We start from the raw sequence: 17,360 nt of genomic DNA on the forward strand, positions 1-17,360 counted from the left end.
CTTTCTACTTTTTATCAGAAAAATGACGACCACAAAGCCTGTTTAGCTAGTGGTCTGCTGTTGTGTTCCTCCAGCATGGGTCGGGAGGGGCACAGCTCCCCCACTTGGTGTCATCAAAGCCTTGGTGTGGGGACCGGGGCATCGGTGACAACCTCCTTTTTTCTGAAGGTTGGCAAGCCCCTTCCTGAAGGAGCTGTGTTTCCCGGTCCCCTAAAGAGCCCACCCTGCTCATTCTATTCCTGTGTGTTCAAGTGACCAGCTTTTATGCTTGGTTCAGTAACTCCCTGTCCCAGTAGATTTTCCTACGAGGAACAAGATTTATAGGGAGAGATCTCCATGAAGGAAGAAAGAAATGAAACTTCGTTACACTTTACAACATTTTCTATGTTAAAATTGACCTTTCTTAAGACACATTAAGGCTGGCCGGTTAGCTCAGTTGGTTAGAGCATGGTGCTAATAACACCAGGGTCCAGGGTTCAATCCCTATACCAGCCAGTGGCCAAAACCAAAACAAAACAAACAAATAGAAAAAAAACATTAGAACACATACATTTTGGGCCGGCCCCGTGGCTCACTCGGTAGAGTGTGGCGCTTGGGAGTGCAGCAGCGCTCCCGCGGCGGGTTCGGATCCTATATAGGAATGGCCGGTGCACTCACTGGCTGAGCGTGGTGCGGGCGACACCACACCAAGGGTTGCGATCCCCTTACCGGTCACAAAAAAAAAAAAAAAAAAAAGAACATATACATTTTTAATGATGTTTTTATCATTAGTGTAAGAATTGTGTAAGAACACTTAGAAGCCAAGTAGAAAAACATTATATTCATTTGACTACCAGGAAGTTGGTGAAGTTTTCTTCTTTAACATCTGTTCTCCTTGGAAGTCAATTGGAACAGGCTCCATTTGGAGCCATGGCCACTTTATGAAGGTCATTCTCCTAATTAGAAAGTGTGAACACAGTGTAGAGAACCTACAAGCTGGATTTGGGGAACGAGCTGACATATTTGTGCTCTTTTCCATTTCATATGGGAAATTGTTGCATACAGCTGAGGTTGTCTGGAGAATCGTCAGCACCCCATTTTGCGCCAACCTGTATTTTTCCACAAGGATTCCCAGTTTATTTATTTTTCTTGTTCGTAATTTTATCCAGGATAAAGTAATCTTCAGGAGATTTCTTTCTGTTCAGTTTCTTGTCTACCTGAAGCTCTAAGGTTGGGAAACTCTTGTTCTTTATTGTAAGTAAATCCCTGGTTTTAAGAACAAATGCAGGATTAGCAGGAGTGGCCAGAATCCAGAAACAAACTGCATAGCAGGATGAGAGCTGACAACTTACGGTGTCCAAGTTTGGAAGAGTATTTTTCCTTGAGCCTCAATATTAATTGAACAAAATAAATGGGAATGGCTGAGTGCATTCTGCTCTGGAGGCCTTTAAACCATCAATTATCACACTAATCAAGAAAATTCCTGGACTGCTTCCCTCAATCTCCCTCCTTCCAAATGACTCCTCATTAAAATCTTCTTTAACCCTTCAGTAGAATGTATGTCTCTGTACCTACAGCTACATCTATGGTTTAGGGAAGAAGTCAGACAATAAATAGGAAAAACACACAAATAATACTAGATGGCCATAAGAGGTGGGAAGAAAACCGAGCAAGCGAGAGACTAGAGACAGTGGGGTGGAGGGTGGTCAGGGAAGACCTTACTGACTTGTAAGTTGTGTGACTGGATATGCTCCACAGAGATCTGGGGAGGAGCATTTTCAGGAGAGGGAAGAACCCTTGAGGCCCTGAGCCGTTGAGGCCAGCTGTGGGGCTGGGGTGGGGGTAGCGCATGGAGGCACCAGGAGGACGTGCGTTTTCTTGGCATCACCAGAAGGCCCTGGAGGGCTTGAGTAGGGGGTGAGGTGATCCAGTTTACATATTAAAGGATAACTCTGCTAAATGGGGAATAGACCCTAGGAGGATTAGAGGGCTCAAAGGGAAGCCGGGAGCCCCATATGTCTGTGCTTACGTCTCTGTGCAGCTGCCCCCCACCCCTAGGGGTGGAGGCTTGGACTAGGGAGCTGGTACTGGAGCCCTGGGCAAGAGAACAACCCCAGTTGATGGACTGGCTGTGGCATGGGAGGGAAAGAAGAGGGAGCCAGGGATGACTCCTTGAGTTTTCCTGTATCCAGAGTGTCTGATTGCTGATGGGAAGGAAGGATGGAGGTGTGGGAAATAAAGGACAGGTGAATGGAAAAAAGCAAACCCAGTGTGTGTTTGAAATAATGGAAAACATTTCATTTTTCGACAGAGTTGCTTAGTCAATCTTGGGATTTGTATTGTGGAACAATTTTAGGGACATTTTCAGGCATGTATAATTGCAGGGCAATTAACAGTTATCCCATGAAAGTTTATGTTCTTTGAAGGCAGGGTCTGTCTGATTCATCTTACTGCCTAGATTGTGCCTTAGAAATACAGGTTTAGGTCAATGTTTGGCTTGAATCCAAAGGTTTAATTATCTGTAGAGTAGATTTCGTTTATGGTATGTAAGGAGATATTGGTAGTGGAATAAGTTCCTAGAGGCTGCAACAATTAGTCCAGGCTGGTTTCTAGTTTCTGGATCTATAAGATTTGAACAGGCATTTGGTTGTATTATCTCATGTGAGAATTTCTAGAGGTCCTTCTGCTGTATCACATGGGCCACAGGCCGATGGGTAAAGGTGCAAGTATTTGGTATTTAGTATTGAGGAGTGGAGGGATGGAAGAAAGAGATGCCTTCTTTTTTTTATGGGCTTGGTTTCTCCATCTGCTCTGTCTGGTTTGCATAGGATGAGTTAGATGAACTCCGTGCTGAGATGGAAGAGATGAGAGACAGTTACTTGGAGGAAGATGTTTACCAGCTGCAGGAACTTCGGCGAGAACTGGACCGTGCTAATAAAAACTGCCGAATCCTGCAGTATCGCCTCAGGAAAGCCGAGCAGAAGAGCCTGAAAGTTGCGGAGACGGGTCAGGTGGATGGTGAGCTTATCAGAAGCCTGGAGCAGGACTTGAAGGTGAGTGAGGGGGTAGACTAGGCAGGTGCATTCCCAGGAGGGCTGCCGTGGACGGGGTCACTGATCTGAAAACGTAACCCCAGACCCTGCTCCCCGCTGTACATAGTGACTTGATGTTCCTTTCCTGCTTATATCTGTCTCAGATTTCAGCATAAACATTCTTGGTTTACTGTTTGGCTTATAGAATATGTGTAGTCATATGACTTTGGCCCAAGATTTAAATCTGTTAAAAAAAATCATATGGATTTCAAATAAGAAAGAATTGATATCTACCAATTGGTCTAACAATTAGATAGAAATTGTGCAGAAACTTCTAAAGATCTGAAATATTTTTTAAAAAATCTATTAAAATCAATTCAACCAAGGACCACTCTTAATATTGTAAGGTAATTTAGGTTTCTAGGATGCAAAAAACCTGAAATTCTCATAACCTAAGTGAGACTCGGGTAGTGGTGATATCATTGGAAGAGAAATAGGATAGTAATTAATTATCTAAACTGTCTTTGAGAACCACTGGCAGAAATTGGAATGAGAAGGAAAAATCCCAGACTTTATACCACTTACTCTCTCCACAGGCAGCAAAGCTTCTCACGTGACCTGATTGTCAAATCATTTATCTAGAGGTGAATTATGCACAGTGTTCTCCTTATTATGGGAGTACTTGTAAAATCTTCTCTAGCCTCTCTGTATGATAGCAAGAAAAGAATCTTTGTAATTCTGTCAAAGTTATGAAACACTAGCAAAATGTCATTTGAGGTGATAAAGGGTGACATATTTCTCTAACAAAGTCTCTTTCCTTGCTTGCTTTTAGAAAGTACAAATGTTTAGCTGCTTTGAACATTCAAACATTTACTAGAGCCACAGGAGATAGTCAAAAACTTGACTACATTGAACACCTACTGCATTTCTGCATACAGAATTATTCTTTTTTTTTTTTTTTTTTTTTTTAGCAGACAGGTTCACTATTACTTTAGCAAACAGAAATGTTTATTTGTTTATTATTATTATTTTTAATTTATCACTTGAAGCATGTGAGCCCGGGCAGAATGGGCATTCTCGGTGATATTCTATGAGGGTGTAGGACTATCCAAAGTGGCCTTTTATTCCAGATGAAAGTCATATTCTCTCTCATAATATTGATTTCATGTTTTAAAATAATATCCTCCGCCTTTAAACATAGGTCTGTTAAATATTGCCAGGTTCTTTGCTACTTGGTATAATACCATATTATTTAATGATTCTGCTTCTGAAGTTGTCTGAATATACCTTTAGTACACAAAAAACTTCCCATCCTGATGATTACTCTGGATTGATGCAGGTAGCCAAAGATGTATCTGTCAGATTGCACCATGAACTTGAGACGGTGGAGGAAAAGCGTGCTAAAGCTGAGGAGGAAAATGAAACTCTCCGACAGCAGATGATTGAAGTGGAAGTATCCAAACAGGCCCTGCAGAATGAGCTGGAGAGGCTGAAGGAGGTAATCCAGAAATGTGTGGGCATTTTCCCATTGGGTTTAATCATTAGGAACTCGGGACTCCAAGTGCCCCATTCCTGTTGTGGTTGGAAAGCAGGGGTTGGCGAACCCTGGCCTGTCTGTTTGGCTCAGGAGCTAAGAATGGTTTTTACATTTTTTCTAGCATTGGAAACAAATAAACAAAACCACACAAAAGAAACTCCCCCAAAGCAAAGAAGACTACAGAATAAAGACTGTATGTTGCTTGCAAACCCTAAAATATTTACTGTTTGACCCTTTACAGAAAAGGCTTTTGAGCCATGGTCTAAAGCTATGTTTTATATTTTCCGTTCAGATGAGCTGGCCATTAAGTCCTTTGATGTGTCCAAATGGGGTGTATTATTGCTAGAATACAGAATTAAGCAGTAGCTTTTTTCTCGAGAGTCTTCTCTTCCAATGAGCTGGAAAGTATGTTATGGTTGTCTTTTAAAGCTGTATAAACAGATAATGTATGTATGCTACCTATATATAATCACCAGTCAATATGATTTAAATACAGACTTTTTTTAATTTTAGGAAGTGATTATTCTAGCCAAGTGGTTTAGAAAGTGAATATATGTATTTTTTCATTTGCATATAGCAATGCAAATCCTGTTTTATTGTTGACTTTCATTATAAGATTAAAGCTGAGTGTTTTCTGGGAAAACATCCTGCATACTGATAAAATTAAAAACGGGGGCCAAGCCCGTGGCGCACTCGGGAGAGTGCGGCGCTGGGAGCGCAGCGACGCTCCGGCCGCGGGTTCGGATCCTATATAGGAATGGCCAGTGCACTCACTGGCTGAGGGCCGGTCACGAAAAAGACAAAAAAAAAAAAACTGTTGGTGGCTTGAAGATGCTGGTTAAAGCCGGCATTTTACCTGCTGACAGCCTCACTTAGCAGTTGATACTTTCTTTGGATGCGTTTCCTGATTCACCCAGCCGTGCCCCATCCGTCCAGCCATCCACTGGGTATGGGAGTGCCAGGCCCTGCAGACGGGGAAGCAAAGATGGCCAAGCAGTAAGAGCTGCTGCCTGTGATCCTCCCCACTCCCTCTGCTTACAGCCATGCACAGCCTCCTGAAAATGCTGTGTGCTTTCTTTCTTTGTCTTCCATCCATCCCCTCTCACTAAGCACCTCTGCAGGGTGAGCTTTGCAGGACAGGGGTTTTGCCTGTCTGTATCCTTGAGCCTGGAACGGTGGCCTGACACGTACCAAGGTGGGGAATGAATGAAGGGGTGAGAAGACAGAGCTGTGGGGATCAGAGCTGGCCCAGGGGGCGTGGCGGGGCTTTGCGCAGGAAGAGTGTGCTTGTGAGAACTTGATTTTTGTCATTGGTAACCCTTGTCGCTCAGCTTACACACCAAAGGAACTTGCCCTCTAACTGAAGATCTCTTGCCTCTGCACTAACAGTTCCCGGCACTGTACGCCCCAGCTTTTCCCTGGGTCTAAGTTTTTGCAAAGGTGGGGCATAATGGTTCCCTTTCTGACAATTTCCATGTGAGCATGACATTGGGGATAGAGGAAACAATTTAGAAGTATAGTTTAGAAAATTTGATATGTATGTATGTTCGTGTCTAAATATATAAATGGACATATGAAGTACATATATATATGTTTTTTAAGCAAGCAAAGATTCTTTTATTTATTTAAATGGATTTGTGTAGGACTTGGCATCTCTGTGGAGGAAGAAATGATTACTCTTGACATTCAAAGCCAGGCCAGGACCTCCAGAGAGCCTGCTCTTGGCTCAGGGTGGGTGTGAGGACAGAAGGCAGAGGGACCAGCCCCTCCCTTTGTGGGTTAAAATTACCCGGGGGGACTGCTCAGTTGGGATGAAATACGTTTTTCACCTTCAGAGTTGCAGTCAGACTGGTGGGACAACATATTTGCACCAGACTTCTAAGTGAATCGTAAAACTGGCAGGAGCCTCCGGAGGGCCAGACGCTGGAAGATTATGCTGCAAGCAGAGAACGGCGGAACCTAGCAATGCAAGGTTCAAAGGTGGTAAAGGAGGCGTTGATTGGGAAATGCCAGCTGTTGTCCCCGTGACTGGGTTCTTCTCACAAAAGCTAGAACAAATGCGCTGTGAGTTTTGCTTCAGCGTGGGGATATTTCCCTGTCCTGACCCTTGCTCTTTGTGGCTCACCTCTGAAGTGTGTAAGTGGATGTGCGACATCCGAGAAAGGCAAGGACGTCTGTGTGTTGTGTGTGTCTCTGAATAACACGTCATTCCAGATGCACGTGCACCCCCTCAGCCACAGAGGTCAGGAGACAAAGCACCTCGATGGCTCTTCCTCTCCCTTCCCCAGGGCTTCTCTCTTCGGCTCCCTGTCTCAGCTGCCTGGTGCACATCTCCAGTATGAATCTTTCCTAGCACGTCAGACTTATTGTGTCCAGAACAAACTTATCAGCCCTCTCCCCACCTGCACTGCCTTCTGTCTTCATGTGATGGTACCACCGTCCTTTTAGTCACAAAGTCTGAGGAAGGCACTTTTATTAACTCTCTTGCTCCTCATCTTCAGTCGCTGGCTAAGTGCTTTAAGTAATTCTCTTTTGCAGTCTTAAAAATGTTCTTCCTCAGTGTTACATGATGCAACATGGATGAACCTTGAAAACATGCTAACTAAAAAAGACAGACATATTCTGTGACTCTATTTACAGGAAGTATCCAGAATAGATAAATTCATACAGACAGAACAGATTAGTTGTTTCTAGGGGCTGGGGAGAGGGGAATAGGGGCCCTACTATTTAATGGGTGTAGGGTTTCGTTTTGGGGTGCTGAAAATGTTTGGGAACTAGATGGAAGTGGTGATTGCACAAAGTTGTGAATGTACTAAATGACCCTGAATTGTATCCATTAGAATGGTTAACTCATATAATGTGAATTTTAATTTCAATGAAAAAGTTTTTCTTTATTCGATCCATACTTTCACCAGTCCCCCTCAAACAAATATTTGAGGGTCAACAATGCATTAAAGTATGCACTGTTTCTAGTCTTTCCCCTTTCTATTCTTTCCTCTACATCCTGAAATTCTGACCGTGTCACTCTGTTTAAACAAGCTAACTTGCCTTGTCCCCCAACTGTCTAACTCTAGGATGACACAGAGGACTTTACTACCTGGCCCATCCCTGTCTCTCTGCTGGGTTTTCTACCCCGGGGCTGTAAACTCTGGATGAAATGAAAGAACAGTTCAGAAGGATAACAAGGGTCTGTGCCTTGGGCCCTCTTTGAACTAATGCAGGTGTGTCTTGGAAAAGTCACTTGCTCCTTCGACTAAAGAGGACTGACCTGTCTAGAATTGCCCCTTCTCGCTGGCAGCCTGCTCACTTCCTGTGCCTGTTCACTGTGTGTACCCCATGCGTACCCCTCCACTGCGCAAGCTCAAAGAATTTTGCCTTTTGGGGGGGAGGGGTGTCTATTTCTTCTAGTATTCAACTCTGTATAGAATGGAATATTCCAAAAGGTTGAAAGTGCTTAACCTTAGCTTAGCTTCCACTTCTTAAAGATTGCTCAAATGCTTTCACTCGGCAGTGTTTTATTCTACCCCACAAGTAATAATCAGCCAAGTTAGCCGACACTTGCAAGGGACAGAGACACGTTATAGATCACGCCAGTGAATTAGGGCTGTTGAAAGGAGTGATAGGGAACCAACTGGCAGTCAGATGGCTCTTGTGGGATGCCTTTCATCAGCTTTCAGGATATGATAATGATTCTCTGGGTTTGGTTGAGACTTTTTTGTGCCTAGTAAATGGTCGGATTTTGTAAATGTTTCTTGTGTGCCTGAGGAGAATGTGCATGCTGCAATTTTCAGTCAAAGGCTTTCATTTAAATCCATTAGATTAAAGACTTTCAAACTTTAACTGTAACCCACAGCAAGAAGTACATTATTCATCATCAGTCAATATACCAATAAAAAGGTTTTACAGAGTAATGCTTATTTTTGTCACATGGGGTACACTTTCAATTCTGTTCAGTTTTATTTATTTTTTAATGGTGCTTGTAAGGTTGATTTATAGTTTATTAGTGGATTGCTGCAATTTTGAAAAATGTGTCAGGTCATTTGTTAATTGTGGTGTTCAGATTTTCTTTATCGTATATAGTTTTGTTTGTCCCACTATAATTGTGCATTTTAGTTTTCTTCTTGTAATTTGTGAAATTTTGCTTTATATATTTTGAGGCTATATTTTTAAATGCAAACAAGATTTAGGACTGTTCTTTGTGATGAATTTTTCCCTATATCATTTGGTAATGACCTCTTTATTCTAATTTATTGCTTTTTGCTATAAAGTCTACTTTGTCTGCTTTTATCATCTATACCAAATTTCTTTTGGTTAGTATTTGTCTGGGATAGCTTTTCTGTGATTTCTTTAGTTTCTATTTTTCTGTCATTATGTTTTATGTATATTTCTTATGAACAGAATATACTTAAATTTTTAAAAATGGAATCTGAGAATTTCTCTCTATTTATTTATTTACATTTTATTTTATTTTATTTTTAAAAGAAAATGTAATTTTATTAATATTTTTTACATTCTAGGATGTTGTTGCGGAGCAATTGGGAGGGAGGGGAAGTGGAAAGGGGAAGGAAATGGGATGGAAGGAGGAAGGAGGAGGGGTGGGATTGAGGCCTGTGGCACCCCCTGATTCCCACAGGGGAGACCAGGGGGCTTCCAGCGGTGGCTTGGTCATTGCCAGCCTGGGTGCAGATGTCAGGGGGGTGTGGCAAAAGCCCTCGCTCCCCACCATCCCAGCTCGGGAACCTGGGGCCCTTCTTGCTGTGGCTTGGCGGTTGTCTCTGGGCTGGCTGCGGGTGTTCGGGGGGCATGGCCGAGGCCCTTGGCCACCCACCGCCCCAGCTCAGGAGAGCCCAGGGCGCTTTCTGCAGTCGCTTGGTGGTCACTACTGGGCTGGCTGCAGGTATCAGGGAGGTGTGGCTGAGGCCTGAGGCCCTGCACTGCCCTGGCTTGGGAGGCCAGGGGAGCTTCCTGTGGTGGTTCAGTGGTCACCGCTGGGCTGGCTGCAGTGTCAGGGTAGCATGGCCAAGGTCCTCATCCCCCACCCTCAGGATTGGTTGTGGGTGTCAGAATTGGTTGGGGGTTGAGGGCGTTGCTTAGGGCCCCAGCCCTACACCCTTTCTGGATTGGTAGCCCAGGGGACTTCCATTCCTTCTAGGTGTTATAGGTGTTCTTTGGTGAAATGAGACCTTTACTAGTTAATATGAAACTCTGTCTCTGGTTGCAGGTACTTTGTTTTTTCTTTCAGTTCCATGTTAGATTATTTGCTGTTCCCATCATTTAAACTCTGGACTGGAACTAATTTGTTGTCCTTTGCTTACTTCTAAAATGGGGGAACTTCCTGTGGGGACCAGTACTTGAGCTCTGTAGTTGAGGTAAATTACTGTTTTGTGGCTGATTCTCTGTGGAAGGCTTTTTGTTCAGCTCAGGTTTTAATGGTTGACTTTATAGGTACTTCTGGTTCTCAAGAGATCCGGTGCACCTGGGTTGTGTAGAAACTGTGGTCTGGGCCTGGGTCTTTTCATCAAAATGCACCGCATGCAGTTCTATATTCCTGACCAGTATCCTCTGAGTGGTCCTTCACTGATTGGGGTGCAGATCAGCTGTCCTTGCTGCGTCCCAGTGTTCTCCTGGTGAGCCCATCTACCCCACCACCCATGTTGCAAACACTTCCCATAGTATGGGCCATGCATCGGTACCTTACAATGACTCACCAGCTTCTGAATGGCTCCTTTTCTTCAGTTGTTGTGGCTCCTCCCTCCTATGTGGGTCCATGGGAACCCTATTAGTGGTCTTGCTGGCCTGTGGGCCACCTTGGCACTCTTCTCCCCTGCTGCCTCCAAGCAACTTCATCTGAAGAGCACAGCCATGGCTTCTGCTGCTTTGTGCTCTGTGTACTCAGCAGCTCCAGCCTGGACACGGCCGAGGCTCAAAACAGTCAGAGTGGTTTTTTCTTTCTCTCATCGTGGCTTTTCCCACCTTAGGTCTCTCCTCCACTCCCCTGAGCTCTAGTGGCCCCAGCTTGACTGTTGTTGCTTTCTCATAGGTGTAAAATTGGTTGACTTGTGGGAGAGAGTGACACTGGGGACCGTCTATTCTGCCATCTTTACCGGAAGCCTCTCTCCCTTTTTTTAAACTGGTGAATTTAATCCATTTACATTTACTGTGGTTATTGATGTGTTTGAATGTATTTATTTTAGAATATTGTGTTTTATGTTCTTTATTTTCCATGCTTTTTCTTTGTTTCTCTTTTCTATTTTTTTATGTTGAGTTCTCTTTGATTGAGTATTTAATTTTTGTGTTTTCTCTCTTGGTTTGAAAGTTACACATTCTATTTCTGTTATTTTAATGATTACTCTTACATATTTAACATGTGTTTGACTTGAAGTTTAAAACAAATTATTATCTCTATTCTCCTTCTGAATAATATAAGCATCTTAGAAACTTCAACTCCAGTCAACTCCTATCTTTCACATTGTTATCTAGTATTATTTTAGTTTTATCTTTTTAAAATCATTCCCCCACTCCAGTAGATTGATTTGATAGTTAATACTTATTTAGATTTACTTACAGGTTTGCCAGTTTGTTTACTTATTATTGCTTCTCAAATGTTACTTTTTCCTTCTGAGTTCAGTTTCCTTCTCACTGATCTATTAATATATCCTTTAGTAGTTTTTTCCAGTAAGTGGTATTGTCTGAAAATGATTTTATTTTATACTCAGTCTTGAAAGATATTTAATTAGGCATAGAATTCTAACACTTTGAAGAAAATATTATCTTTTGGCTTGTTTTTCTATAGAAAAGTCTTCTGTCAATATAATTTTTGTAGATAATCTCTCTTTACTTCCTAATGACTTTTATGCTTTTCTTTTTGTTTGATGTTCTGTAGTTTCAATAAGTGTATTTAGATTTATTCTTATTTTGCTCAGCATTCATTGTCAATCTGAGTGTTTATGTCTTTCATGAAATCTAGAAAATTCTCAGTCTTTGAATAGTGTTCAATAGTGAAATTATCCTTTTGAATTGTGTTTCTTCCCCATTTTCTGTATTTCTTCTACAATTCCCATTAGTCTTATATGGGACTTTCTTATTCCATCCTCCATGTCACTTAACTGTTCTCTTTATCTTTTTTAAAATCTTTTTATTTCTCTGTGCTGCTTTCTGGGTAATTTCTGCAGTTTTTAATCTGTTACTAATTCTCTCTCTCTCTCCTTTTTATTTTTTATTTATTTATTTTTTTTGGTGGCTGGCTGGTACACAGAATTGAACCTGTGGCTGAGCTAATTGGACAGCCCTGATTCTCTTCTTTTGTAATGAAGACAGTTACTGTTTTGGTCATCTATTAAGTGTTTTATTTCAGTGAGTTTACCTTTCATTTCTAGGATTTTAAAACATTTCCTTGTTCTTTTTCATCGTATTTTCTTACTTATCATTGGTATTTCTTTTTAGTCTTTAAACATTTTAAGGTGATACTCTCTTTCAGTCTGTTCCGTCATCTCGAGTTCTTGGTGTATGTCTGTGTGTGTGTACATGTGCATGTGTGCAATGTGCATGCAGTGACTGTGTTCTGGAGAGAAGCCACCTTCTTTGTTGCTGCTAGTGTGAGTTGTGCTGTCTTTTGTCCAGACTAGAGGGCAGGGACTGGCTTAGACCTGAGGCAAGCAAGGGAACCAAAACCAGGCTGCAAAGTCCAGAGTCAGAGGTCCATGGAGGAAAAGGATTAGAAACAGGCCAGCCAGTGCAGAAAGATGTGGCATAAATATTTTTGAATGCTTGCACTGTGGATGAAACAGTTTTGGTGGCTGAGAAGAAGGGGGTGTGTGTTCAGTTAAACAGCCATAAATAGTGCTAATAGCTGATTCATACTGCAGCTGCAGAGGAAGAGCGAGAGCATGTCACCGTCTGTTTTGGTCACTCAGCACCCGTTCCCTCAGAGCCAGTTCTTGTCAAAATTGAGAGAGAATCATAGTAAGGACTTCCACTAGGCTGGTCAAAATCCTGCAGCCCTCTTTCCGGCAGGTGCAAGTGCTGTCCTCGGGGCTGCCTGTGCATGCCTGGCGGTGGCCTCGCGCAGTGCACGGGATGGGCGGGCGTCTGCTTCTTCTCAGCCAGCTGAGGCTAAGGCTTGGGAGGCTTGAGTATTTGAAATGCTCGAGTGTCTCAGGTTATGCCAGTTCCTTCATTAAATTCTGCTGTCTGTGGCTGTTGTTGTGCTGGGATAAAAGGCCATGGGGGTGGGGAGAAAGGAGGCGGGAGGAGCAGGAGTGTGCTGGAGGCAGTGAGCAAGGCCAGGCCCGTGCCAGGACCTCAGGCTCTCAGAGCGCTGGAGCCACAAGCCGCAGCCCGGGGCGGGGGAGCTGTGATGCCATCAGCCGGGCAGCTGTGACTCACTGTGGCCTCCAGACCCATGCACTTGGAAAGAAGAGGCTGCTCAGTAGGGTCAGGACTCGAGGGGACGGCTGTGAGGACTGGAGTGTGCTGTCCTTCAGCGGGGGCTGCCGGTGTCTGAGGTGGGGACCCGAGCCCTGCCTGGTTCTGGTGGGTGGGAGGAAGGGCACCTGCATCTCTCTAACTTTCTACTCTTAGAAGCATTTATTAAGTTTCTTCTTTCACCTTCATTGAGAAAATTATAGGAGGAAGGCAGGTTGGGTTGACGTTTGCACAGAGCGCGTCAGGCCCGCCCTGCCTGCCTTACCACCTGCTCCCCCAGCTCTTTCCAGAAACCTCTCTCCCTCCCATCTGTGCCTCTGTCCCAGCCGCACCACGGCCTGTGCCATTCTTTCCCCAGGCTTGTTGCCTGATTCCTACCTCTACCTACTGAGGTCCCGCGTGTTCTTTAAGATTCTCCCAGAAGTGCCGCCTCCTTATTGAAACCTTCCGGAGAGCTCTTCCCCCAACTCTGAACAAGCGTTTTCGTGTAATTAAACTTTTACATGGCTACTGTGGAGAGCATGAAAGATGAAACTGTAGAGGGAGAAAGATTTCATAGCTCTAGCATAGTAGAATTATGTAAGTCTGTAATTTCATAATTCAATCCAGAGATGTGTCTGATTTTTCGTATGAAATTGGAAACTGTCATATTGTTCTGTACAGGGTAAACAGGGAGATGGTCAATGTGTGATTTCACAAATCACATGGTTTAGTATCATACACAGAGGATGCTTTTTCTTAGGCTTACAGTGCGTAAAGAGGGGCAGGATAACAAGAGCGATCCTCGCAGGGTACAGCTGCTGTAACCACGCAGTTCAGAAGCACTCGTGTGAAGCCGCTCGGTTAGCACGGAGGCAGGCCTCTGCCCAAAGGAAGGCGCCATTGAAGCCTGAGGTGCGCCTTTACACGAGCGGTGCTCGAGAAGCTGGCTTGACCAGCGCAGGGGAGGGCATGACGTCACCTCAGGTCCCTCGAGGCTTGAGGGCGGCGCTGGCTTTGGAGATTAGCTCCAGGCTAATGTCCCGTTGCCTGAGTTCTCTGTCTTTGCTCTTCAGGGAAGCTGCAGAGTGCAGCCTGCCTTAGCCTGGGCTCTGTGTCTGCCAAACTCTTGGGTTTATACGTAGTTTGAAGCCCAGTAGTTGAGGTCAGTAGCTCACACATGGGGTCTGACGAGGTATGACATCACATTCCCTAGGGAAGGGGCAGTTTACTGTAAGTTCTGGTCACAGCAAAACATATGTTACTAATGAAGCAAACCACGCAAGTGTGTGCAATCCAAAGCTACATGACACATGTGTACTTCTTAGCATATTATTTTTCACTTTTAATTAAACTTTCTGTTCTGAGGTACACTCATGCACTGCATAATAACATTTTGTTCAGCATACACCATGGTGGTCCCAAAAGGTTATAGGTGTGTAGCAGGCTGTACCGTCTTTGTGTAAGTACATTGTGATGTTCACACAACAACGAGATTGCCTAATGGCACATTTCTTGGAACATGTCCCTGTCGTGATGCACGGCTGTTCTCATAGAGTCATGTGCAGTTGTAAGAAATAATATAGAGAGATCCCCAGTACCCTTTATTCATTTTTCCCCAATGGCATCATCCCGTAAAACTCTAGTGCGTTGTCATGACCAGGATACTGAGGGTGACTCGGTGAAGAGACAAAGCATTTCCACCACCACAAGGACTCCTCCGATGTCCTTTTATGGCTTCAGCCACTCCCCTCTCACCCTGTCCCATCCCTGACCCCTGGTGACAACTACCCTGTACTTCATTTCTATTATTTTGTCATTTCAAGAGTGTTGTATAGATGGAATCACACAGTATGTAACCTTTTGGAATTGGTTTTTTCACTCAGCACTTTTATGGAGATTCATCCAGAGTGTTATGTGTATCCATAGTTTGCTCCTTTTTATTGCTACGTAGAATTCCATGGTACGGATAGACCACAGGTATTTAACCATTCATTCATTGAAGGACATCTGGACTGTTTCCATTTTGGGGCTGTGTGACATAATAAGAAATATATACTTGGTCTCTCCCTCCCACCCCTTTCTTGGCACATAGCTCCTAAAACTCTTGGAATCTCAGAAAGTGTGTTTTTCTGTATGCTAATGAGATGACTGATGGTTGGGGGCTCCTGGGGAGCCTCAGGAATGGGGCTGGTTGACAGGAGAACAACCCATGTGATTAGAGGGTGGGAACCTCCAGCCCCACCCCTGCCTTGACCCCTGGGGAGGAGAGAGGGGCTGAATGTTGAATTGATCACCAATGGCCAGTGTTACAACCAACCATGCAACGGTGTAATGAAGCCTCCATAGAACCCAAAAGGACAGAGTTCAGAGAGCTTCCAGGTTACTGAACCCTGGAGGTCCTGGGAGGGTGACATGGCCCAGAGACGACATGTGAGCTCCAAGTCCCTTCCCATACCTTGCCCTGTGAATCTTTTCCATCTGTTCGTTTCTGAGTTGTTTCCTTCTATAATAAATGGGTAAATAAGTAAAGTGTTTCCCTGAGTTCTGTGAGCCACTCTAGCAAATGATTGAACCCTGAGAGGGGTTGTGGGAACCTCTGATTGGTAGACAAGTTGGACAGAAGTTTTGGGTAACGTGGGGGCCCACGACTTGCAATCAGCATCTGAGGTTGGGGGCAGTCTTGTGGGACTGAGTCGCTAGCCTCTGGGATCTGATGCTGTCTCTGGATAGATAATGTCAGGATGGAACTGCACTGTAGGACACCCAGCTGGTGTTGGAGATGGCTCCATGCGAGAAACCCTCACACACTGGGTCATAGAAATATTCTGTCTTGAGTGTGAGTAAGAGAAAGAAAAGCAGCTGCTTTCTTATCTCACAGGCTATTACAAATACAGTTTGTGTGCACGTTTTTGTGGGAACATAGTTTTCATTTCTCTTGGATAAATGTCCAGGAGTGTGGCTCCTGGGCCATGTGGCAGTTGCATGTTTAGTTTTTATTATATTTTATTAAGAATATTCATGAGATACAAAGCTAATTGTCCCCCCTCCTGCCCATGATGTGAGGGCCAGATTCATACTGGGGGTATACCCATTACCAGAAACTACTTTTGTACCCTTTGTCCCCTCCCAATTATCCCCCAACCTCCCTCCCCCTCCCCCCTCTCCTGCCCACTCCTTTTGTAGCCCTAGGAATGTCCCCTCCCTCTGTTGGATCACAGCACTACTCTGGTCTTTCTTTCCTGCCTTCCTTCCTCTCTTAGCTCCCACATATGAGTGAGCACATGTGGTATTTATCCCTCTGTGCTTTGCTTGATTCACTCAACATAAGTTTCTCCAGGTTCATCCATGTTGTTGCAAATGGGATTATTTCATTCTTTTTTATGGCAGAGTAGTATTCCATGGTGTATATATACCACGGTTTCCTTATCCCGTCATCTACTGATGGACATTTAGGTTGGTTCCAACTCTTGGCCTTTGTAAACAGAGCTGCGATGAACATGGGAGTGCAGGTATCCCCTCGACATGATAATTTCCATTAGTTTTTAAAGAAAGTGCCAAACTGTCTTCCAGGTGGCTGTACCATCAGCATTGCCACCAGTAATGTGCGAGCACTGCACTTTCTCTGCATCCTTGCCAGCACTCAGTGCTGTCAGTGTTTTCACTTCAGCCATTTTCATAGTTGCTCCTCACTGTGGTTGCAGTTGCATTTCCCTGATGGCGAATGATGCTATTTACCATCTGTATAGCCTTTTTTGGTAAAATGTCTCTTCATGCCTTTTCCCGTTTTCTAATTGGATTGCTTGTTTATTTTACGGGGATTTTGTTTGTTTGTTTGTTTACTATTGCATTTTGAGAGTTCTTTGTCTACTCTGGCGACCAGTCCTTGTCAGATATGTGGTTTGCAGGTGTACTCTCCCGCTCTGCAGCTTGTTTCTTCGTCCTCTCAATAGGGTCTTTCTCAGGGCAGAAATTTTTTGTTTTGGTGGAGTCCAACTTATGAGTATTTCCTTTTATGGTACCAATTTTAACAGCTAAGTTTGCCTAGCCGTAGGTCCTGAATATTTTCTTCTATATTATTTCTAAAAGTTTTACAGTTTTACGTTTTACTCATAAGTCCAGGATCCGCTGTGAGTTGATTTTTAGGTCGAGGTTCATTTTTTTGCCTATGGATGTCTAGCTGCTTCAGCACCACATTGAAAAAGCTGCCTTTCCTCCATGGAATTACTTTTGCATCTTTGTCAGAAATCAGGTGGGTGCATTTGTGTGGGCCTGCTTCTGGGTGTTCTGTTCCATCGATCTCTGCCGGTGCAACACAGCCTTGGTTCCCAGCTGTGAGATAAGCCTTGATGTGCTTTCTTGGTGTGGAGTCCATGCCAGCAGCTTGAGGGTCTCATTTGACTTCTCTG

The 17,360-nt window shown here is 43.9% G+C and overlaps 1 protein-coding gene across 5 annotated transcripts in view; it reads left to right on the top strand.

The window, feature by feature from the left end:
• The window catches only part of MTCL1 (microtubule crosslinking factor 1), a 117,573-nt gene that overhangs the window by 7,639 nt on the left and 92,574 nt on the right, over positions 1-17,360 (top strand). For all 5 annotated transcript variants that reach the window (XM_063077033.1, XM_063077035.1, XM_063077036.1 and 2 more), the window contains exons 2-3: positions 2,808-3,032; positions 4,351-4,509. In XM_063077033.1, coding sequence (XP_062933103.1) covers positions 2,808-3,032; positions 4,351-4,509 — 384 coding nt within the window. The remainder of the gene's footprint in view (positions 1-2,807; positions 3,033-4,350; positions 4,510-17,360) is intronic.

The sequence above is a fragment of the Cynocephalus volans genome, chromosome 13, assembly GCF_027409185.1.
Source record: "Cynocephalus volans isolate mCynVol1 chromosome 13, mCynVol1.pri, whole genome shotgun sequence".
NCBI lineage: Eukaryota > Metazoa > Chordata > Mammalia > Dermoptera > Cynocephalidae > Cynocephalus > Cynocephalus volans.